Raw genomic sequence first — 26,435 nt, forward strand, 5'->3', positions numbered from 1 at the left:
CATTTCATTTGTGACACCAGGTACTCTTAGACATCACCAGCTTTGTCTACTATTTTGCAAATTAAAATAGTTTCTTAAAAGATTTTCAAATATACATACTTGCCATTCAAATACTCAAATGCAAATGCCAGCTATTGGCCTGCCCCCAGGATAATGATCTAATACTTCAATTCAAGGCCAGAAAGCAATAATTTCAATGGGGCACTGACCTTTGGAGCTTTGTGAAGATGTTATGCCAAGGAGTTGGGAGTCCAGCTGGACTAAACACAAAAACCAAAACATCTTACATTGATTAAACACAAAAGCAGCCCATTTTGTGAAAGATTTGAAAATGTCAAAGGAATAATGAAATTCTGTATCTACAAGAAACTATTTTAGATACTGAAGATATTCTCAAACTGATCTATAAAAGGCCCAAGGAAAGTTTTACAGCAGGAACAGCCCATTCATCCCTTGGAGTATTGTGTACTTGGGAGTGCTGCGTACAGTTTTGGTCACCCTGTTACAGGAAAGACATCGTTAAACTGGAAAGAGTGCAGAGAAGATTTACGAGGCTGCTCCCAGGATTTGAGGGCCTGAATTATAGGGAGAGGTTGGGCAGGCTAGGACTTTATTCCTTGGAGGATAAGAGATTGAGGGGTGACCTTAGAGAGGTGTATAAAATCATGAGGGGCATAAATAGGGTGAATGGACATAGTCTTTTTCCCAGGGAAGGGTAACTAAAAACTAGAGGGCATAGGTTTAAGGTGAGAGGGAAAAGACTTAAAAGGGACCTGAGGGGCAACTTCTTCATGCAGAGGGTGGTGCGTATATGGAATAATCTGCCAGAGAAGGTAGTTGAGATGGGTACAATAACAATGTTCGAAGGACATTTGGATAAGTACACGGATAGGAAGGATTTACAAGGATATGAGCTAAACGCGGGCAGATGTAACTAGCTTGCTGGGCACTATGGTCGGTTTGGACATTGGTATTGGTTTATTATTGTCACTTGTACCGAGATACAGTGAAAAACTTGTCTTGCATACTGTTCGTACAGGTCAATTCATTACACAGTGCATTTAGGTAGTGCAGGGTAAAAACAATAACAGAATACAGAGTAAAGTGTCACAGCTACAGGGAAGTGCATTGCAGGTAGACAATAAGGTGCAAGGTCAAACAAGGTAGATTGTGAGGTTAAGAGTCCATCTCATCGTAGAAGAGAACCATTCAATAGTCTTATCACTGTGGGATAGAAGCTGTCCTTGAGCCTGGTGGTATGTGCCCTCAGGCTCCCGTATCTTCTGCCTGATGGGAGAGGGGAGAAGAGAGAATGGCCCGGGTGGGTGGGGTCTTTGATTATGCTGGCTGCTTCACCAAGGCAGCAAGAAGTATAGACAGAGTCCATGGAGGGTAGGCTGGTTTCCGTGATGTGCTGGGCTGTGTCCACAACTCTCTGCAGTTTCTTGCGATCCTGGGCAGAGCAGTTGCCGTACCAAGCCGTGATGTATCCAGAAAGGATGCTCTCTATGGTGCATCGATAAAAGTTGGTGAGTGTCAAAGTGGACATACCGAATTTCTTCAGCCTACTGAGGAAGTAGAGGCGCTGGTGAGCTTTCTTAGCCGTGGCATCTACATGGTTGGACCAGGACTGGCTATTGATGTTCACTCCTAGGAACTTGAAACTCTCAACCCTGTCGACCTCAGCACCATTGATGTAGACAGGTGCACGTACACCACCCCCCTTCCTGAAGTCAATGACCAGCTCTTTTTTGCTGACAGTTGGGCTGAAGGGCCTGTTTCAATGCTGTATTACTCTTTGACTCTATCTCAATCAGTCCATATTTCCACTTGCTCACTACCTAACTGGTTTATTTTAATCACATTTGCCTTCCTTTTTGGTTTCTGCATTCATGCTTTATCTGTCCAACCTCACCTAGAACGTTGACAGTTCCCACCTCACTGACACAACTTGAATTCCACAGCTTCCCACCCATTGTTTCTATCTCTCCCGAGATCTGCATCTTTCATTCTTGAACATTTGAATCTGTTTATTCTGTCCCACCCCTTCATAATCTTAAATTTATTCACCATGGTTTGTAGGTACACCAGCTGCATTTTATACCAATGTAACCTTTAAGCACGTTTGTCTAACATGTTTAACATCAGTTCTCAACCAGCATTGGGGACAGTTGTCTTCACATTGGCCTAGAGATTCTAGTGCACTGAAAGTTGTTATTCTGGTGTAAAACCAAGACCAGTTTCAAGAGAAGGATGGCCAGTAGCCATGAGCCTGATCAGGGCGAGTGCTGTGGTCTGCGGAAGGCACATTGGAGAGGTGAGCAGGGCCGGTGATCAGGGCTGAGGATTGGGAACTGTGATGAGGTAATTGAGGAGGGTTGGAGATCAAGGCTTTCATTGTTGGGTCAGATTGGAGAGACCTCGGGCAGTTTGGGAGGATCAAAGGTTGAGACTGGTCCTCGGGGGGGGGGGGGGGGGGGGGGGGGGGGGGGGGGGGGGGGGGGGGGTGGTCAGAAGCAACACCTGGGAATGGTCAATACAGCGGGGGTGCCAAAAGGGTAACAAGTAAGGACTTGTGTAACAGAGAGCTCTTTCCACCATTGCATTAAGAAAACCCTGCTATTCCAGGAGTAACTAATAATTGTCACTTATAAATAACTAATAATAGTCACTTATGAGTAATTAATAATAGCCAATTTATGAGACAACTTAGACTAAATTCCCCTGCACTGGAAAATAAAGTTGATTTTCAATTGCTCTAAGGAATGTTTTCTATTGTTCATCACCACCTTCTCAAGGGCAGTTAGGATGGACATTTGAAGCTGCACTGACACCCATAACTCACAAATAAATAAAAGTGCAGAGTATATCACACACAACCAAGGACCATTCTATAAAGTGTTCGTATGTATTGTGTTACTAGTGCTTAGATACTAAATTGAAGGAAAAACATGAAAAGCCGTATAAGAGACAGTTGTTACATTGAATAGCAACAATGCTAGACAGTCCTGAAGCTTTTCCTCTCCCACTGAATTTTGATGTTCATTTTTCCCTGTCCCTTCAGAGATTCCCTGTGTTAATCTTTCCTGTCTCCTCATGGTGAAGTTTATAGTCAACAGATGATGTCACTATCAACACACACTCTGCTCATCTATCCTTTAAAATGAAATTCTAGTTGTAAACAAGAAAACAAGTGTTTAGAAATGCTATTATTAGTAACACTGATGTTGATTCTAAAGAAAAATAAATGTTGGATTCAAAATGATATTTCAGCAGTTAGCATCATATTACAGGGAAATGAACTGGGAAAATAATTGAAGCATGGATATTCAAAGTTTTTAAAAGCTTCTTGTTGGCATAAAGGATGTGAATGTCATTGGGAATGCTGGGATTTATTATCCTTCCCTACATTCCCCCTGAACTGAATAACTGCCTTTGAAATGACCTAACAGACTAAGAGTCAGCCCCAATGGTGGATATGGAGTCACATACTGGCCATACTGAGTAAGGACAAATGACTACCCTCCATGAAGGACGAGTGAACCAGATGGATTCAACATGCTATTACCCTCTAACTACTACAGCAATTTTTTTTTCAAAGGGTACATTTTGCAAATACATGCAGTGGTGAACAAAATTTGCTCACGTTTACAAGTGAAAATCTTCCACCTTCATCTTTTGACAGAAACATTTTATTTATTGCACTGGACGTCAAGATCAAAACGTTTGTTTGGTAGGGAATGGAGTGATTACAGGTACACTCATTGAAATTACACCACTGGTGCAAAGGCAGCTTCACTTCATATTGACCGACAGTTACAGTGTTATACAGCCCAAGTCTAGGGTCAAGAAGGAGGAACAGTGCTCCCTGAAGGTAACCTCACTTCCTTTCAGAGCCAATTTAGTACTAACATCAAATTTACAAGCTTGGTTGTGAGAAAAAACATACTGTAAGACTGAATTTATGTAAATATTAATTTAAGGAGTGGAATAATTTTTCAAATAAAACTAAAACATCCAACATATAAATTTACATCAATTCCTTCCGTGTAAGTTCATTCCTCTTTTGTGTCCAGCATGAGCACATATTGCTGTAGCAGGGCCTCCACTTCTGGCCGTTTGCTCATCTTGTTTGCTTTCCCCTGATAACGACCCTGTTTTCCAGCTCCTCTTCCATCAAGGATTTCAGCAACTCTGCATTTGAAAACCAAACCAAAACATCCATTAAGTAATCAGCCAGCAAATTACTCTCTGCTGACAAATTTATTGAAACCATGCCATTGCTCTTTCCTAACAAGTACTTTCCCCAAATAAACAAAGTGTCTTACAACTCTGTTTTCACCATGTGAAGGATAGTCTGTAATAGATTTAGTTTGTGTTAACAATCCTTCCCCACCTTCTCTCCATTTCATTCTCTCCCCCTGAATTCATGATTTAATTGAGATAGAAATTTCAGCCTCCCCCCTCCCCCGAGACTTAAGTATTTACAAGAATGAAACATCAGTTTCAATCTTCCATTCCTTAAAAGAACTAAGTCTCTGCTAGGCAACACAATGGAAAACTGACAATCCTCATCCGTATTTCTTATCACTATTTACAAATTTTGTGTGGTGTTGAAACACAGTCTTTAAACAGTTTCTTTTTTAAACGGGGGAAGTTAGAAATTACATTTCTGCTATTCAGTAAAAAAAGTAAGATTAGACATCTACAGCTTCTGTCAGCTAAGAGGTCAAAAGCTGCAAAATCCACCAGACCCATGATATTAGCATTGTTGCACAGTTCCCCAAAAGAATTTTGGGACACATAAGGAGTAAATAAAAATTTGTTTCCACAGAAGGAAGTAATAACATTATCACATGACTGACTTTAATACTCAGAGAAGATCCAATAGGTCTAATTACCTGAGCATTGAGAAAGTCTGGCGCTACTATCAAAATGCCATAGTTACTGTGTTACAGAATATTCTCTCTTTTATGAAACCAAGTGACGAGAGATACATGACAATATAAATGATCAAAGTTTTGTTATGGGAACTGTGAAATAATAAATTCATTGAAACTTCCAACCTCAATCGTTCTTAAACATTTTGCTGTGTTAAGGCAACTTGTAAAATGGCTGCTGATCAATGTATAAAGCAGCCATTTTGCAATTTGTCTTAACACAGGTAAAGAAATCAAGCAATAATGTCTTACTTTGTTCCTAATTCTTCAACAGCATCGACTTGACCTGTTAACAGGAATAATCCTGCTCCTTTTTCATCTCCAACTGTTAAGAACGCCAGTACGACCTGAAGATAAAATACAATACACAGTAGCAACCTTTCAAGTGCTTAACATTTTATAGACTACATGAAGGCGATTTCCTGGGCAACAACACCATGTTCTGCCTTTGGATTCGGCATCAATTCTACTTCCAGTTTTAGGACAGAGGATTATGTGAAAAGTTCCATTTGCTTGATCCAACAACTCTTTTTGATTTCCACTGGCTAAGGGTTGCATTGGCAATGATATGTTTCTATTTTCCAATCCGGAGCAGTCTTACTGATTGCCAATTTTGTACTAATTAATGCCTATAAGTTTTGATGAATTTTGTTATGGGAATTGTGAAATAATAAATTAATTGAAACTTCCAAACTCAATTCATACTTAAACGTTGTCACCATGTCATGTGGGAACTTGGAGGTCACCAACTCACAGGCCCAGGGAAATTGAATCAATAGCAGCTTGTGTTGGAATAGTTGGATCACTGATGCACAGTTAGGTAGGAAATGAAGCAACATGTAAGTGATAACAGAGGATTTGAACAGGGGTAAAGAAAGAATGGACAAAAGCAAGACAAAGATTAAGAACCAGCCATACAGTAAAACAATATGAATCTGTAGGATAAGCAACAATAATGTTTCATAATCTCCATTTTACACTGCCTCAGTAAGGTTCTCTGTCTTACCTCAGTGCTAATTTCATTTGCTATAATGTTCATAAATTCATTGTCCCCTTCTTTCCTGAAACAAAATAAACAGAAATAAATTCCAAAAGGTCCAATTCACAATGGATAATATAATAAACAAACAATGGAAATACATGATTACTGAGAGTTTTCCACACAGTACATGTTGACCAAGTATGATTTACTAAACTTTCCTGTTATGTAAATTTGAGTACTCCTAGTAGCCAGTATCAGCTACAAGCAGTACAGGTTGCATTACAGCAGCTCTACAGCTTCCTCTGGCAGCTCGTTCCATACAGCCACCACCTTCTGTGTGAAAAAGTTTCCCCTCAGGTCACTTTTCAGAGCCAGCCAAGCTCTGAACATTCCACAATTTCTGTAGGCCCTAGAATCTCTTCAACTATCTTTAAGATTCCATTCATATCAACCACCATCAGACAAGTTCAGGTTTCCTCAAACAGCAGCAGGCAATGTTGGTTTGATCACCCAGCAGCCAGAACCGTTTCCAGTATCTGCAATGCACCACCCACTGCAGTCTGTATGAAGATGTACCCAGAGTGCTGTGAGATATGGCGTTGTAATATTAATACCACCAATAATGAAGGAAAGGCAATATACCTACCAAGAAGACTAGTGTAGCAACTTGAAGAGCAATCTGTAGCTGGTGGTATTGCCACTGCCTGCTGCCCTTGCCCTTCTATGTGACGTTTGTGAAAAGTTGTTGAAGAAGTCATATAGAATCTCTGCGGTGGATCTGGCAGATGGTGCACATTGCAGCCATACTCTACTAGTGCTGGAGGCACTGAATGTTTAAGGTGGTTGATGGAATGCCAATCAAGTGTGCTAATTTGTCCTGAGTGGGTGTTGAACCTCTTGAGTACTGGAGGAGCTGCACTCATCCAGACAAATGCAGGGTATTGCACCATACTCCCAACTTGTACCACATAGATGATGGAAAGCCATTGGGGAGACAGGAGGTGAATAACTTGCCACAGAACATTCAGCCTCTGCTCTATTCTTGTGGCCATGGTATTTATGTAGCTGGCCGCATTAAATTTCAGGTGATATATAGGATATCAATGATGGGGGGTGATCAGCAACAGTAATATTTAATAATCTGCCAGTGTTTTCAATGAAATAACTCAAGAGCTGTGGCCAAAACTCAATCACCTTTACCACATATTAGGAATATTAGTAGAATATCCAGTCACTCACCTATGCAAAATAAATATCTTGCCCTTGTTTGGATCACTCTTAAAGTTCTTTACTGTCAACAGAGCCAAATCCTTCAGCAGAGTCAGGTTACTCTTCAGATAAATAAAACATTGTGAATATTCTATCCAAGGGCTAAATTCTTCCCAACTTTGCTCAAATTAATATAGTTACATGCCAGAGCCTAATTTGTACTGGTAGCCATAGAATACGTAGTTTAACGCTAAATATAAATTAGGGTATTATTTTAAAAAAGCTTTCTCCTAGTAGAGACATATGTGCAGAAGTTTACACTGGTATTTCAGAAGCAGATAGCATTAGGCCTCAAAATAAACTTGTTCATTAAATGTAAATTGGTGCAAAATCTTTAAGGTCTCTGAATCTAAATACTGGAATTCTCTACTAACAACACTGTGGGAGATACCTTCACCAGAAGGACTGCAGTGACCCAAGAATGCAGCTCATCACTATCCTCTCAACAGCAATTGAGGATGTGCAAAAATGTTGGCCTTGACAATAAACACATCCAATAAATGAATTAAAATCCAATTGATCTCTGTACCCAGACCCCTCATATATTCTGCCGACATGTTACCATGACACCAAGGATAAAAATTACATTAAATACAAGGAATTCATGAGTTAAAATCAGTTGCAAAAGGACAAGAAAATTGGAAGTGATTACGTAAGTTTAATAACCATTTAGCAGGTACATTCGAACTAATTGGTTGACATTAGAGCTAATGGTTGAAAGTAATTACATGGCACTCAACAGAGTTGGATGCAGATGGAATATAGTTTTCAGCTGAAATAACTTGGTAAAATTTACAAGGATTTGACAAGACAATGTTTCTACTTTTTCCAAATCAACAGACTTTATAATTTATTTTCCCTTTTCAATAAATCCTCCCATTCAATACAAAACAATGCTATCAGAACGAACTAAAACATTCAACTGAGGTGAAGTTCCCTTATGTTGCAGATAATATACAACCTGGTGTAGTCCCTTACTGCCAAATTCACCAAAATTTTAAATTATCATGTCGTAATGTGCAAGGATTAGGCTGGAGATTACTTTCATGATATTAGTCAAGTGTTTTGGGTATTATTCTTTTGTCTCCTATTTTTCAAGCAGGTATTAGTCCCATTTATTTTATATGGTTTAAACAATGAAATAATAGAATTACTAATCTTCAGTCTATTTTGGAAGTAATTTATACATGTTAAAATTCTAGACATAAACTATTCCTACAGTTCAAAAATATATTCAATATAATTTTCTGAGACAGCATCAGAGCTAAAAAGCTTTCAATAGGGCATCCTTTCCCCCAAAGATCTTCTTAAGCTCATTTTCACTTGTTATTTCATTTTGTTTTAAGATACATAGTAGTAAACTAAACTCCTCAACTGGAAACATATGCAATTAGATTGAAATTTCTGCAATACCTTTTGAAGCAATTTGACTGATTTTTGCAGTCTTTCTACAGCTTCAACATGCTCCTCTGGCCCATTTCTGCAAAATTATGCAAAGACAATTCACATCAACCAAAGCTGAGCTATAAACCTCTCAGAAATTTTACACACAATAAACATCACACATTTTGAACAGCCTAAGATATTAAGTTATTTTTTCTATATTTTATTAAAGCACTGAAATGCAACACACAGAGCAGTGCTAACAATAACTGAAACAGGTTTATCCCTTTCAGCACAGTCATTAGAACAATTACAACTTAAGATACTTTTGAGTTGTGGGCTAGAATTTGTTCTCCAATCTAGCAGTTTGTTGGTCTCATCCCAACAGTTCTTGACATATGTTAAAGCCAACTATTACCTTATCTTGTAAGGAGCTGCAGCCCAGAAGGCACGAAGAAAAGTCAGAGTGCTGCTGCTTTATGGTTTTGCCTCTGCTGTAAATGTACGTGTTCTGATGTCATAACAATACAAAGAAGCAGGAAAGGTACTTCAAGCACAACTTCTAGCAAAGATGTGCTGCAGCGTGTAAAACAGCTACATGCTGTCAGAATGTAATCACAAAGAGCTATGGCTCTAGATCACTCTCCTGAAAATCTGCCTTGTGAAACAAAAGAAGTTCAGACTTCTATTTACCCAGATTTCTCATTCTCAACAAAATCAAAGATGTTCTGCCTTTTAATCTGTTTTTACTCATAAACTACAAGTGGAAGTCATATATTCAAATCCCATTATAATATTGTCAGTCTATAAACTGACAACAGAATAAATCATTAATAAAATTATTACGTTTCAGTAGTATTTTTACAAATGACGTAGTTTTAAGAAATGAGTGCATTCAGAAATAGATCAGTACAGTGCAAAGGTAATTCTTGCTACTTTACATTGTGATCTACTGGGAAGAATATTCTACTTACTTGAGAAGTGCTGTCAGTGCCTTTTCCACTGTAAGACTTTTCTCTGCATATTTTAGCACTCTGTTCCCAACCAGGAAAAACAAGTTTGTTTTTTTCTTCTTACCCTTTTCTGTCCCCAAAATTTTAATAGCCTGATAATGAATCAAGACACACATTTGATTGGATTATAATAGGATCAACAACAACAATTAATTCTGTTTCTCTCATGGATGCTGCCTGATTAGCTGAGCATTTCCAAAGTTTTGTGTTTGTATTTCTGATTTCCAACTTCTGCAGTATTTTGTATTTGAATAACAAAAACTAATCTGTGATCTTTAGATTTCATCAGTTGAGAGGTGTCACCAACTCTGGAGGAACAGTGATTGAGGGATAAGTAAACGCATTATGTTTATATTATATATAAATGGCATTACATTAGACTCAGTCACAAACAATAACAGAGGAAGTCTAATAAAGAGCTCAGTCCAATAAAAAAAATTGTTATATGTCTACAACATATTAAAGACTTTGCATATAAATTGTTCGATTCACTTGGTTATGCTAAAAATGGCATATGGATAAAGACCATAAGACAAAGGAGCAGGATTAGGCCATTTGGCCCTTCAAGTCTGCTCCACCATTCAATCATGGCTGATTTATTTTTCCCTCTCAACCCCATTCTCCTGCCTTCTCCCTGTAACCTTTGATGCCCTTACTAATCAAGAACCTATCAACCTCCACTTTAAATATACCCAATGACTTGGCCACCACATCCACCTGTGGCAATGAATTCCACAGATTCACCACCCTCTGACTAAAGAAATTCCTCCTCATCTCTGTTCTAAAGGGACGTCGTTCTATTCTGAGGCTGTGCCCTCTGGTCCCAGACTCTCCCACTTCTGGAAACATCCTCTCCACATCCACTCTATCCAGGCTTTTCAATATGCGGTAGGCTTCAATGAGATCACCTGTAAATCAAATGTGGCTTCTTTGACACATATGTTTTGGTCCTGTCCTCTTTTGGAAAAATATTGGAAAGACATTTTTAACATTATTTCAAATGTATTGAAGATTGATTTACAACCTCACCCTATCACTGCAATTTTTAGATTACCAAGGATAGAAGAGACTGGCCGTTTATCTGCTTCCGCTAACCGTATGATTGCCTTTGTTACATTAATGGCCAAACGATCCATTTTGCTTAAATGGAAGGATCCAATACCCCCTACTACTTTTCAATGGTTCTCTCAAACTATATCATGTTTAAACTTGGAAAAAATTAGGAGTGGTACTGTTGATCCTTCGCTTAAATTTGAAGATATTTGGAGTCCATTTATTCAATATTTTCACATGATATAGATCCCCTTTCAATAACTTTCCAACTTAGAGGTACGGAGTTGACGACATAATATTGCTCTGTTTCTACTGAGAAAGTTTAGTTCAGTTTTGTTTTGTTTTTTTTGAAATTTTTCTGTTTAGCTTAGTTTGGTTTGAGATATTGTTCATAATTTTTCTTATTGATTTGGGTTTTTTTCTTTCTTTTTTTATTTATATAATAAATCTTTTTCCTTTTATATTATATTCATTTACTAAGAGATTGTTGGATCTACAGATTTTTTTTATATTTTATTGTTCTTTATGATTATCTATGCCATGATTGTTCTCCTGATCTCTTCGTATTACATGTACAAACATTGATGTTATATATTAATCTGTATTAATTTTAAACTAATAAAAAGATTGAAAAAGATAGAAAGAGATCTCCCCCTCATCCTTCTAAACTCCAGCGAGTACAGGCCCAGAGCCATCAAAAGCTACTCATACATTAACTCTTTCATTCCCGGGATCATTCTTGTAAACCTCCTCTGGACCCTCTCCAATGGCAGCACATCTTTTCTTAGATATAGGGCCCAAATCTGCTCACAATACTCCAAATGTGGTCTGGCCACACTATAAAATAATATTTACTTATTAACGAGTGAAAAATAAATTTATCAAAAAAGAGAAAGCAGTGCAAAGCTTTTGTTCATTGAATGGAAAGTTAAATTCATGGTTACACATTCTGGCTACAGCCTGGCAATCCATACCAGGCCCAGGTTTAGGTCAAGTCAGGTTTTAATTTTACACATGAGCATACATCTAATTCAGGTTTTCCACTTGGCTTGAGCGTTGAAATCTTATTGTGTCCATGTACATAAAAAATCCAATCTCAATCTTAGAAAAGCAACAATGAACAATTGCTTATTAAAGTTGTGGGATCGGTAATGGTCTGATCCTAAACCCCGGTACTTTCAGACAGCTAAGGGGCAAAATTTATATGACTAATGAACCATTTTGAAAATTTGCTGCTGGATTACTAGACTGAATAACAGCTGCTAAAAATTAATTTTCTCTTGGTAAGTTAGCAATAAATCATTTACACTTGAAACCATGCACCTTAATGTGATGAAAATTGCTCTTCATTACCCAGTGTAAAACCGCTTCAAAGCGCCTGAACCACATTCATGAGTTCTTTTCTGCCTCCAAACAATAAGCTAAATCGTTACCCCATTATTTACTAAAAACAAATGATATTTTTTGCTTACCTGCAGGTGACTGAGATTTGATACATGTGTTCCACAACACATATTATCGTCAATTCCTACAATATTAATCATTCGGATTGGACCTGCATGATCATCTGGCAAGTCCTTACTTCTAACCTACAAAGCAAATATTATTAACAGAATTTAGAGAAAAGCACTGAAATGTTCTTTGAGTATTTTTAACATGACAGATCTTTAATACATTGCACACTATAGATCTTAAAGCCTAGTTTCTCAGATTTAATGCTATCATTCTCTAGATAAAGTATGACAACTGCTCAGTTTCTTTCCACTGGAAAAGGTTTTTTGTACATTTGACAAAAGAGAACTATATCATTCAACTTACTCGAAGTGAAGGACACACTCAAACATAACAAAATAATAACAGGAGTGGGCCATCTGGCCCAACAAGCCTGCGCCACAGTTCAACATGATCATGGCTGCTCTGCCCCAGGCCTCAACTCCTCTTCTGTACCAGTTCCCCACAGCACTCAATACAAGGATCTTTCAAAAATCTATCTACCTCCCCTATTTTGGTCAAGTTCAAGAGATTGTAGATAAGCATATGGAGGAATTTAAAATAGGGGGATATGTAGGAGGAAGGGGTTAGATAGTCTTAGGCGTGGTTTAAAGGTCGGCACAACATGGTGGGCCGAAGGGCCTGTATTGTGCTGTATTGTTCTATGGTTCTATTAAATACCTCCAGTGATCAAGCCTCCACAGTCCTCTGGGCAGAGAATTCCAGAGGTCACCACATTCTGAAAGAGGAAATTTCTATGAACCATTTTTAAATGACAACCCCTTATCTTGTCAGACACAAGCAATTAATGAGGAACTTCATCAGAATTTGAGCAGAACCCACTAATTGATTCAGCAACCGGACCCTGCAGCCAGACATCCACAAGTGGCAAGAGACTGGGCAGCACAGCACCTTATCTTACCAGAGAAATATAAACTAAAGTGCAACCAATCTGGAATGAGTCAACAACTGGAATACAATCCTGGGGGAGTTGAGTGCCACAGTTTCTTGGATTTGGATTCCCAAGCTTAAAATGTTACCTGAGGAAGTTAAATTTGACTTATTTTAAAGAGACATTTTAAAAAAGCTTATTTTAAACACAGGCACTAGCACACATATCCTTAATGTGCTTGACTGTATGATTGGGACGGGGGGGGTGAGGAAAGAGATATTACCATGTTGGTCACTCCCACGTAAGCCCGTGGCCTGCCTTACAAACTAGTCATACATACAATGTAATCATCCTATCTACATATTTTTGACAAGTTTATTTTGTTCATTGTCTCACATTAATGAATTTTCCTTTTAGAAACTACTTGAACTCTAAAAATACTGTGAAATCATACTACTTTTAAGTGGCATGCTGCATCAGGTTGGTATCCACCATTGTATTCCAATGGCAGATTTTAGTTAACATGGGTGCATCCTCAACAATAAACTGATTCAGTGTCCTCATTGTTCACACAACACTTCTAAATCAGTACTTTATATAGCCTAGGTGTGTTACTGACAGAGGTCCCTCAGTTACTAGCTACTTGATGTTCCTCTAGTGTAACATCAAGCCATATACCCTGAAAGGTCACAGGTTCACTTTCCAGGCCGTAGGGCGATTATAGTTCTGAGCAAATGGAGTGATTGAGAACAATACTTGGCTGCAACACAAACGGGGATGGATTTGGCAAGAAAAGGGAAAAATAACCGGGGTTTCCATTCTGATCATCAACAATTCTCCTTGTTTCAAAGTTCAACTGAGTTCAGGATTAAGCTTGGCTATGATTCCCTACATCAGGCACGCTCAAACTTTGGGTGAGGGCAACACTTGGCTTGGCCCACTGAGGAGATACACTGCTGCGAATAACTATGAACTTATGTTTAAAATAAAGCTTGCTTGTCAATTCATCTTTAAAAGATAAATTGTGGTATTCCAGTTATAATTCCTAGCAGTTATCAAAAACAGTCACAAGTTGCGAGTGTCCCCTCAGCCTCCAATGCTCCAGAGAAAACAACCCAAGTTTGTCCAACCCCTCCTTATAGCTCATACCCTCTAATCCAGGCAGCCTGGTAAACTATTTCCGCACCCTTTCCAAAGCCTCCACACCTTTCCTGTAATGGGGCAAACAGAATTATACACAATACTCCAAGTGTGGCACCACTTCCTTCCTCATTTCAAAATGCCCTCACATATTCGCATGACCAACACTGCTCTCATTATCCTCTACATCCTTCTTCCTTGGTGAATACCGATGTAAAGTACTCAGACAGATACATCTTCTTTCCTGATAGCTTTAGTCTGTGTTCCTTCAGTATTTCTATGTTCTTTTTTATACAAATGATAACACAAATTACTGTCTGGCAAAATCAAAATCCATCTGCAACTTCCATCATGATATAGGAGACCATCTGGCCCATTGAGTCTATGCCAGCATTTAGAACAATCCTATCAATCCCATTCCCCATTTCACCCCATAACCTTTTTTCTCATACAATTCTCTTACCACTCAAATACACTAGGAGCAATTTACAGTCACCAATTCATTTAAATGATATCTGTTTTATTTTATTGTACTGCTAAATTTCTGCAAAGCAAACATGAGTGCAGTAGAGGTAACAAAAAAAATTAATGTATCTGGTTGTAGAAATTTAACATGGGATAGGGTATTTCTTAGCTTAAGGTCTGACCTAAAGACAACCCACCAAGCACAAAAATGTAGACATGCCTACTCTTCACAAAGGCCTGCCAATACTCAATCTCTAGACAGGTACTGTATGTGAAGAATGTCACTTACTCAAGATTCAGGCCGCTATTGAATCAAAACAGCAATTCAGAGCCCACATAATAACAGGGATTGAACTGGACATGACACAGGGGAAGCAAGCAAAGTAGAAATAATGAAAACCAAACTCTTTCTCAATCATTTACCTGTTCTATCTCTGGATCATCCATAGATATAACTCGTACATTGACAGGAATGTGCTCTCTTATTTTCTCATTTACCACCTTTTCCAGAACTTCAACCTGCTCGCGAGACACAGAAGTTGTATCCAGTTCAATGGAAGTGCGCTGTCGACCCATCTCCCTGCAAAACACAGATTACAGATTTATTCCCTCACATTTTCCAGCAATGGAAAATGAATTACATTTGTTGTCTTCACCAGTCACGGGAGAATTTTGTTATCTAATTATATATCAGCTGAAAGAACCGGGACCAATTCTTGACTGAGGAAGAAGCAGCATCATATAGAAGGTAAGAAGATTCACGATAACAAATGCATTGTGCAAACGATCACATGAAAGCATCAGGCAGAAATTTTTCAGTATTTTTATTCATTCTAGTCGTTGGGTCTTTCTTTACTATTTTTCCTCCTTTTAGGTGATTAGCATGGATAAGGATGCATCTGGGTAAGGGGAACTACTTCGAAGAAAAGTGAAATGTGGGCTAGCTAATTTGTGAAGTATTCCTTTTAAAAAAAGAGTAAATTTGTACTCAACAAGCTGCAGAATATTTGTGTTAGTAAATAGGATATTTTTCTTTGACCTAGCATTTATATCAAGTATTTGTAAATTGGGTATTCTACTGGTGAGATTCAAAAAAATTTCTATCTCATCTAAACTATACCTAAACTTTTATCCCATCAGTCCGAGTTATGTTCAAGCCCACATTCCAATCATTTCTTTTGCAATTTCCCTCGATTTCAATGAGATGCCACTACCAGACACATTTTCCCCTACCTTCCTTTTCAGCATTCCCAAGGAACTTTCCTTCACAAATCTGTTCTTCCATCTCCAACTCCACTTCTCACAGCACTTGCCCATGCAACTGCAGGAGAGGCAACATCTTCTCTTTTACCTTATCCCTTCCCACCTTCCAGGGACCCAAAGAGTCCTTCCAGGTGAAGCATTTCTTCCAGTCTAGCACATTAAATTTGATACTCATGATGCAGTTTCCTCTACATTGCAGAAACCAAATGTAGACTGGGTGACTGTTTTGGAGAATGCCTTTATCCAGTCTGCAAGGGTAATCCTGTGCTTCCAGTCACTTGCCACTCTAATTCTCCATTCCACTCTCACTTTGACCTCTGTCTGCTTGAGGACCTTCAAGACAAATGGTAGAGCTGCTGCCTCACAGCTCCAGCAAGCCAGAATTAATCCTGACCTCCCGTGTTGTCTAGGCGGAGTAGTGCGTTCTCCGTGTGACTGCGAGGGTCTTCTCAGAGTACTCTAGTTTATTCCCACATCCCAAAGACATGGGTTGGCAGGTTAATTGGCCTCTATAAATTCTCTCTAGTGTGTAGGTGAGTGATAGAATCAATTGCGAGTTGACAGGACTGTGGGAGAATAAAAGGGAATTAGTGTAGATGGGTACTTTGATGGGTGGCACGAACTCATTGGTCCAGAGGGCCTGTTTCAGTGCTATAATGGCTCCACGACTCTATGATTCATCTTCTGTCTAGGCACACTGTTTCAGGGCTCAGTACTGTATTCAACAATTTCAGATAACTTGCTTTTCCCCATTTGTATCTGAATAGGCCATTTCTGCCACAAGGTCACCTATCTGTTATTAAATCATTATTATTCTCTCCACAGACACGGCCTGATCTACTGGACATTTCCAGCATCCTCCCTTTGGTTTCAGGTTTCATCAACTGCTTTGACCTGCATCTCTCAGCTTTATCAATTCACAGCTGTTTTCTCTGTCACTGCCCTCATTAATCTGCTTCTTCTTCGGCACCCCCACCCCCGGGGCTGAGGATGACTTACTTCCTCTCTTTGTGGGTTCTGAGTGAATAAATGAGTGTGGGAACCTAAGAGTGGTGTCAAAAAACACGGCTTCATTGCTCTAACAACTTTTTCAATCTTTCTTACCATAATGGTGCATTTAACTTCTGGCAAACTTCCCACAGGAGTGGAGGTAATCTTCAGAACTAATGGGAATTTCTTCAATCTACAAGGTTACACACACCCAGCTCAGTAGCTGAGCTGCAGTATGGCTCTTGCATTTGCACTTAGAGGCAAAGCTCCGAACTATTGCTAAAGCATACGAGAGGATTGGCCTTACACTCAACAATTCCTTTGCAAGACAAATGTTCTCTACAAACCTGTCCCTGGTGCACCACACTGTCCTCCTCATTAACTATTAACCAGATGGTTCTATAAACATTGGAATCACTTGGGTAATCCGTGCCTCACAGTTTCACAGATATTCTCTTTTTCTCATCAGTCCCTCACCCACCCTTTCTACAACTTAAAACTAACATGTTTCGTCACTCTCCAGTTCTGAAGAAGGGGCTTCAACACGAAACAGTACCCGTTTCTCCTTCCACAAATATGCCTGACCTTCTCAGTATTTCCAACACTTCTGTTTTAATTCCAAAAATATAGGTTTGTTTCCTGAACCCTTATACCAGCAGCCTTACAAAGTAGGTTTCTCTTTACAACAGATAGCTGGGACAGGATGACAACTGGAAAAAACTAATAGATTTGTTTGGATATCCCACAGACCATAACATTATCCATAATTTCAGCAAGAAAAGCAAAGAAAACTTTAAAAATACAGGTTCATTACACATTTGGAAGGTTTTGGTCCTTAGGATACTAGATTACAAACAAAAGATCCAATGATTAAAGCTATTTACCTCAGGAGAAAAGATCAAAAGGTGGCATGACTCCTTTTGGCATGTCTATAAATAATGAATGGTATTAATAAGGTTTAGGAAAGTCAGACACTGAACAAAAATGTACATAGATTTTTACAGCATGCAAAGAACAGACACAGGTCATACAGTCCTCAGTCCCTGCGGTTTGTTTATAGGCTATAAGACCTTCCATCAATACTGCTTTACCTAAGCCCATCTACATATCCTTGTTTTCCATTCTTCCTCATTTGTTTATCCAGCTTCCTCTTAAATCCATTTATTCCACCTTCTTCAACCACACCATATGGTAGTGTGGCACATTTTAACTACACTATTAAGTTCCTCCTGAATTTCCTAGTGAATTTATTAGTGAGTACCTCATTTATTGTTAGTCGTAAAACTAGAGGGACAATTCATAACCAAGACTGGAGAACAGAAAAATTGCCAGCATTCCAATAGAACACAGGGAGCTTGCTCAGAATTAAATTGGTATTTTTAAAAAGGGATCAGTATCAATGTCTTTTGAGGAATTAAAGCTGGAAGTATTAGCAACATGGCTTGGTTTTATTCAGACAAGCTGGGGAAGGAAGAAAGGAGTTCCTCAAAATAGGGGAGCGACAAACAGGAAGAGAAAGAAGGCCATCATAGATTCAGACATTGACACTGCATTGATAAACATTGGTATGATGTTCAAGATGAGTGGGTTTTCTTCATTTAAGATACATTAAATGACTAGCCCTATAAATGAGAGGAAGAAATTAGAAGCAATTAGGAACAGGTACAATTTATCAGTTTATGCTTACCATGAGGTTGTTTTGAAACCAAACATCAAATCTGCTATGGCTGTAATTAAATGTTGCCCTAAAACAAAATGCAATAAAAGGTGCACAATTACTATTAAAATATGTTAATCATAATTTAGTAGAGAAGTGGCAAAGTTAAAATAAAACATTAACTGTCACACTAGCTCAGTAATCAAAAGTTATGCAATATTACTTAAGAAATAAGTCCCAAAATCGGCAGGGTGAAGCCTTCAAAATGTAATTGGTAAGAACAGCATCTGTGGAGGCAAAGCAATTGTTGACGTTTCGGGTCTAGACCTTGCATCAAGACCTTGACCCAAAAACATCGACGGTTCCTTTCCCTCCACGGAGGCTGCTCAACCTGCTGAATACCTCCAGCAGTTTATTTTTTGCTCCAGATCTGCAGTCTTTTGTGTCTCGACCCATGACAAATAAATGGGATAAGGAAAGTGGGGTGAGGGCAGGCAATAGGAACTTGGGCCTCATAAGAAGTCTGGGGAATTCCCTTTCAGAGTTCCCTTAAACTAGCAATGCTATACTGGAGTCCTGAGAAGCCATTCCTGAAATGAGTGCTCACAGGATAAAGCATGACTAGAATTGTTCTACTAGAATCAAGCCAAAATCATGAAGAGAATTAATTTCTCAGGTTGTGCAGTTTTTTTTTAATCCAGCCTCCATAATGTACACTACTTTTCTCAGTTTACCATCTGAGCAGAACTTTTTCTGCACTTGTGTCTCTCAGGCAGGACAGTGTTTCCAATAGCACATTGCCAGAACAGACTCAGGCTATAAATTTCTTCCTTGTCGTACCAGACTCCTTCACTGGAAATTATGGAATTGTCAAACACCTTCCCTTGAGAAATGAACTTTTCACTGAGTTGAAGACTGAACAGAATTCCTATTGAAATATTAATTTCTAAGCGATTAAAATATGGCAATGGTTTTGGCCATGTTGAAAATTAAGTATCTGGTGCTTTAACAGAAGGATTATGACAAATTAGTGCAAAAGGACTTTTTTTTTATTTAAAAGTAATCTCTGTAGTTGGAGAAATGTTCCTCGATATTTAAAAGTGAAAAATGTCACGGTTTATTTCAGAAAAATGCAAATACCTTTGAAAGCGTATGGGAAGGATTAACTAAGTACCTGAATGTTGCTGCATGTGGTCGAATCGTCTTTCCCAGTCAACCTTCAGGTGAACCTTGGACAACGGCTCCAAGGGCGACTGCACAAAGTGAATAGCCTCAGCTCCATGCCGTGTCACTCTTAACACAGGGATATCATTAATGAACCCACGATCATCTGGCTTTAAGGAATAGATCATAGTAGTTTAGAGAAATATTTTCACAGGCAATGTTTCAATTCTACCAATACTTGAAGCATTTTTAATTTCTGAATAACAAATAAAATTTATCAGGCTAATTTCTCCACTTCATTAAATGCCTTATCACAACGGTGAAACTCTATCTTGCTGATCAGTGCACATGGTATTAATCAGAAGGAAAAATTGGTTCATGCTATCCATAGATCAATCAGATCATGACAGCCTTTTCATTGTTGGTTCTGCCTTTAGTTTATTCCATGAAATAAAATTTATCTGCAGGCAGGTTTCAAACCAGTCATAACTCAACCAGTATATTTGTTCAAGAGCAGGTCAAATTCCTGCTTATGTAGCCTTAATCACACTATATTAAGACTTCAATGAATACTGATCTGAGTGGATTACATTCAAAGTGGTGTTGACCCTTTGAACCCTGCAGCATCTCCATATTTAGTTCTGGCTGTTAAGGTCCGTATGGTGACATGCCCAAATATTGAAAGGTAATTGCTAAAATTGAAAATAAAAATTTAAAAACAAAACCTGTGTTGCATAAGCAGGATTAAATTTCAATTAATATAGACTTATAATCTGTTAAAGAAAAATGTCAGCATTCATCCAAAGTTCTGCTATCACCTAAGCTTGAAGAGACTTAAGTTCCATTAGTGCATTGCACACTTCAAAATGAGTTTATACCTCTCCCTGACCAAAGACTACTTGTCTGACTCAACAGAAATAAAAACAGACACTGAAAGGGATTGGAGAGGAATTTCCCCAATTTCCCTAAAATGGCCAGGTTTTAAATCTGCTTCACTATGCCAGGTCATGAGATATTGTAGTTTTCTTCATAAATATACAGGATCTGGACCCCAACATTTATTGCTCATCTGTAATTGCCATTGACAAGGTGATGATGAACCACCTTCTTGAATGACTGCAGTCCTTCTGATAAGTTACTCCCACAATGTTGTTGGGCAGTGAACTCGAGGATTTAAACCCAATGATGATAAAGGAATGGCAATATATTTCCAAGTCAGGATGCTACATGACTTGAAGGGGAACTTGGGGGCAATGCTGAATACAATCATCTTGCATGCATTTAGTATGGTGACCAAAGAAGCATCACAGTTGTGTGATCTTTCACCTTCAATTGTTCACGTGTATTGATGCAAAATCAAATCCACAAAAACAGTTTAACTCTGTTAAAGAAACAAACCATTCTGACCTGCCCACCTCCCTCTGGAAATAACACTGTGTCCTCCAGGATCACGTTAAAACCTTTCAGAGTATCCTTCTTCCCATTAACTGTGGTGTTCAGCTCTGCTGGAGTACACGATATCACAGTGGTCTCAAACTGGAATGAAAGGCAATGTGTAAAAAAGACAAGGAACAAAAACACATTAAAGCTACTGATGAAGTAAAAATTAAAATATTCATCTGCAAAAAAACCTGAAATATGAAAAATGTTTAAATTATCTCTCATTCACTATTTGTAAATCAAAAGGTTGTGCACATTCCATCCATTTAATTACCAGCTAACTGGCATTTGGTAAGATTGGAAGTGAGAGACAAACAGGAAGAGCCATCAGTGGCCCCAATGATTGAGCAGTATTTTGGCAAACTAGTAAAAGATTTATGAAAAAATACAAACATATAGGATATAAAGTGATCCTGTTGTGATGAAACCCTCAAGTATACTCCAACAACTTGCTTTACTGGCTACGTACGCTTGCAAACATTACTCCAACTGTCGTAACAGTATAAGGAAAGAAACAAGGGTTTAGATGCAGCAGATTGTTCTCATATTATTATATAAAATTACCATTAGATAGTGTTACATGACAGTTCCGCAAATTGTGGGAAAAAAACTCAGTTGCTTGCGTGATACAAGTTTTATGACCTTAACAGCAGCCAGTTTCACCCTCCCTGTATCCTTTTCACTTTTAGGTCCTGATTTAAAAATGGAATTCCAAAAATAACTCCATGGAGGAGTTTTATAAATAAGTCCTAGAATGACATAGTAGTTAGTGCATATGTGAAGTCTGTGCATGAACCATTTGGAGGGGAGGGGAGGGGACGTAAGGGGAGGTGAGGGGATGGGAGGCGAGGGAAGGGGAGGGGAGGGGACGCGAGGGGAGGGGAGGTGAGGGGAGGCGAGGGGATGGGAGGCGAGGGGAGGGGAGGGGAGGGGAGGGGAGGGGAGGGGAGGGGAGGGGAGGAGAGGAGAGGACAGGTTGGAGAGGAGAGGAGAGGAGAGGAGAGGAGAGGAGAGGAGAGGAGAGGAGAGGAGAGGAGAGGAGAGCAGAGGAGAGGAGAGGAGAGGAGAGGAGAGGAGAGGAGAGGAGAGGAGAGGAGAGGAGAGGAGAGGAGAGGAGAGGAGAGGAGAGGAGAGGGAGGTGAGAGCACTGGGAGGCACTGTTAATTCTGGAGGTGCTCTGAAGTAAGGGGAAGGAGAGGGTGATGGATGTGGTTGAAATCAAACTGAAGATTTTTAAGAACTCAAACAAAAACCTTTCCCTTTTTTATAAGGAAAATAAATGTTACCTTTCCTGAGAAACCCAAAGAATTTCCTACACAATCAAAAATGATGTTGTCTAATACCAGGAAAGTTGGGATTAGCAGGCAGCCTGTGGGCTCTGCCCACTTGTGGTGCAATCAACATTGCACAACATGGGTAGAACCTCGATCTGTGGAGTTAAGCACATCTCCATGGGAGGAGGTACTTGGCACAAGTTGACTCCTGCAGAAAAAAGGAGTGTTCAAACACCCTCACCACATTTGCACATTTCTCATGTGAATAATAGGCATCTGGCAGCTGAAATGTTTCCTTTATCTTCAAGAAAAAGTATGATTAAACTATAAAACTTTTCAATAAATGCAGATTGGCAGAGGATTGTCTGTTAATAAAAGCACATACAGAACAATATTGTCACTAAAGAAAAATACTGCAGATGCTGGATATCTGTAAAACTAAGTGTTGGAATTACTCAGGTCAGTTCTGTATAGGGGGATAAAAGACCATTGACCTGAAGCATTAATTCTACTGATGTTGCCTTGCCTGATGAATTATTTGCAACATTTGCTGCTTTTTTTTAAAATCCAAGTGTTTGTTCCAACTCTGCCCAGCCCTTCAATAACATTGAAAACTTGGATACTCTAAATGGACACTCTTGAGGTCTGGTGGATAAAACGTGTTACCAGTATTTCCTGCTTCTCTACACCCCAGGCTTTGCTGCAACAAAATAATGATTCTCCATTTAACAACTGTTTGGATGGAGTCAATTAAATGGTAACTTTTCCACTCAAGTATAATGCAAGGCTATGTTTGACTTCTTTTAAGTAGAACTACTTGACTCAAATAACATGCCGAGGAATTTTCAAACCGACAGTTATCTCATTTGCCTTCTAAAGTTATGCTGTGGCACACTGTGTTTATTCCGTTGTTGTGCAATAACCCTTGTAGGTTTTTTGTCATTTATTCATTTTCCAGGATTTGGACATTATTGGATTTAGTGAACCTTGTTGACTGACTACAGTCCTTCTACTGAAGAAACTTACAGCACTGTTAAGAAGGAATCCCAGCAACTAGACCCACCAATGATGAAGGACTGGCAATATATTTCCTAATCAGAATTATGTGTAACGTGGAGGGGAATATGCAGGTGGTTCTGTTCCCATTTGTTTGCTGTCCTTGGCTGATGCTGTTGGAGTGTCCTGAGCAAATAACAGCAATGCATTTTGTAGATGGCACACATTGTGGTTGTTTACAGTGGTTGATGGAGTGCCAATCAAGTGAGCTGCTTTGTCCTGGATGTCGTCAAGCTCCTCGAGTGTTCATGGAGCTGCACTTATCTGGGCAAGTGCAGAGCACTCTAACGTGCTCTTGCCAGTAATGCCACTGAACATCAAAGGGAGGTAGTTAAACCTTTTCTTGTTGGACATGGTCATTGCTGGGGCATTTCTCTGGCATAAATGTTACTCGCTACGTATCATTACTTGTCTGCAGGTATGGATGGCTTAATTTGCTGAAAAGATGCCAATGGAATTGAACATTGTGCAATCATCAGCAACCATCCTCACCTCTGACCTTGTAACTGAATGCTATTCATTGATGGAGCAGTTGAAGATGACTATGCCAAGGATGCTGCCTCAAAATATTCTGGCACTGATATCCTGCGGCTGAAATGATTGACCTCCAACAACCAATCATCTCCCTTTGTACAAATTATGACTCCAATTACTGAAATGTTTTCCCTTTGATATAACTCGTTAAATATTTTTTTGATCACTGGTATGTCTTCCTGGCAAACATTTCTATTTTAATAAGGGCCTTCACTGGAATCACTGGAAGGGCAGGCACGGTAGTGTAGCAGTTAGCGTAATGCTTTACAGTGCCAGCGACCCAGGTTCAATTCTGGTCACTGTCTGTAAGGAGTTTGTACGTTCTCGCCGTATCTGCATGGGTTTCCTCTGGGTGCTCCAGTGTCCTCCCACATTCCAAAGACATACAGGTTAGGAAGTTGTGGGCGTGCTATGTTGGTGCCGGAAGCATGGCGACACTTGCGGGCTGCCCCCAGAACACTCTACGCAAAAAGATGCATTTCACTGTGTGTCTCGACGTACGTGTGAATAATAAAGATATTTTATCAATTATTTTCTCTCTATAGATGGTAATAGGTTTGCTTTATATTTGTAGTATTATTGCTCTACTTTAACACTGGATTTTTATCAAGCTCTCATCCACTGCAAGAATAATTCCCCATTCTGTACATTTTTCTCAACATCGTCTCATATCCTAGGCCACAAGGTGTAATAATCCTCTCAGCTCTAGTCATACCCAAAATCTTCTCCTGTACCTGATATTTTTCATACATTTCTTGGCAATTAGGAGCAACAATAGTTAGGAGCAACAATGGAAATAAGTCTGAGTACAAGTCACTTGACCAATCTCCCCATGGGGAGCATTACCTGACAAGGGATTTTACTTTATAATCGCTGGCAATAACATAAAGCACAACTACCAGAAGCAAATCTATCAACAGCAAAGACTGCTCCAACTTGCAAAGACACACTCTAAATTACACTCGTTCTGAAAATAGCATCTATGTATATGCTTTTATTCAGATCTGTTGAAATTGCTACTCTTAAACAAGAAAAGGAAAATCAAGAAATCAGCAATAGTTTCTACCTAGACTAACAATCAGTGATTTCCTGATAGAAATGTGCAGCGTCAGCATCATAGCCAACATCTACAAATCATCAATCCAACTGATTCAGAATAGCTACATGGTGAAAGTGATGCTGTGACTGGATCAATAATCCACTGAAAGCAAACTCATATTTGAGCATGGAAGTAAATGAGATCATGTGACATCCATTACCTCACACTTCCCTGGATTAAATTTCGGTTGGCACTTTTCTACCCAATTGAACATCTATCTTCCTGCAGTCTAATGCTTTACTCCTCCCTGTCCACCACAGGAACAATTTTGTATCATATGCAAATCTTTTTGTCATACCTCTACATTTATCTAATTCATTAATAAAAGACGAGGAACAAATTACTGATCCCCATGGAATCCCACTGGAAACAGATTTCCAGTCACAAAAACAACCACTTACTTCCTGCCACTGAACCAATTTTGAATATCCTCTCCCACCTCCCATATCTCTTATTTTAAACATAATAACACGTTTAGCCCAGGGCAGCCCTCAATTTTTCCTCTCATCTTCCTCTTGTCCCTCGCCTACCCTAAATCCTCTTCCTCCCCATCCCTCCCCTCCGTGAAACTCCCTCCAGGCTCACATTTCCTCCCAGAGACACAAGAGATTCTGCAGATGCTGGAATATGGAGCGACACACACAAAGCACTGGAGGAACTCAGCAGGTCAGGCAGCAATACACAGTCAACGATTCGAGTCGAGACCCTTCATCAGGGCTGGAGAGGACGAGGGCAGAAGCCACCTTTTTTTTATTCTGGCTCCCAGTCCTGATGAAGGGTCTCGACCCGTAACGCCGACCGTCCACTTCCGTCCACAGACGCTGCCTGACCCGCTGAGTTCCTCCATCACTTTGTGTGTGTGTGTGCGTGTGTGAGTGTGAGAGAGTTGCTTCACGTTTCCTCCCTGCTGGTTTCTACTCATCAACTGGCCCTGAGCTTCTGGAGGGACCCGGTGGGTCAGGCAGCACGTCTGGAGGTCGACGTTTCAGGCCGGGAGCCCGCGGCAGACCTGAGCCGCCGACCGACCCTCTGCCCCCACAAGACGCTGCTCGGCCCGCTGAGTCCACCGCCTCCTGCGTCTCCGTTTGCTGGCCCGTACCTCCTTCAAGTAGCATTGTTTCTGACACTGAAACGCCATCGCGCCGAACCGCGCAACTATCGCTTAAAGTTATGGAGGTGATCGACAGGGACACTCGACGGCGGCATCGGCTCCGGCGCATGCGCGGATCCAGATACGGGGTGACGCGAGGGACAGACACAAACGCGCGTTCCCGCTGCGGGTTGACAATCACTGAAGGCAGCGGTTGCTCGATGTTTGCGCGCTTGAAGT

General features: G+C 39.7%; 1 protein-coding gene across 1 annotated transcript; it reads right to left on the reverse strand.

Moving 5' to 3' along the window:
• Positions 1-3,682: 3,682 nt before the first annotated feature.
• aarsd1 (alanyl-tRNA synthetase domain containing 1) lies at positions 3,683-26,435 on the reverse strand. Its single transcript, XM_052038567.1, has 12 exons — positions 26,205-26,435; positions 21,110-21,238; positions 19,713-19,872; positions 18,569-18,626; positions 15,052-15,208; positions 12,113-12,229; positions 9,549-9,679; positions 8,605-8,671; positions 7,162-7,253; positions 5,947-6,001; positions 5,193-5,287; positions 3,683-4,194 (listed from the first exon to the last, which is right to left on the reverse strand). Exons 1-12 carry the CDS (start codon positions 26,241-26,243, stop codon positions 4,056-4,058), a joined length of 1,239 nt encoding a protein of 412 aa, XP_051894527.1. The 5' UTR covers positions 26,244-26,435; the 3' UTR covers positions 3,683-4,055.

The sequence above is a fragment of the Pristis pectinata genome, chromosome 25 (assembly GCF_009764475.1).
Source record: "Pristis pectinata isolate sPriPec2 chromosome 25, sPriPec2.1.pri, whole genome shotgun sequence".
Classification (NCBI taxonomy): Eukaryota; Metazoa; Chordata; class Chondrichthyes; order Rhinopristiformes; family Pristidae; genus Pristis; species Pristis pectinata.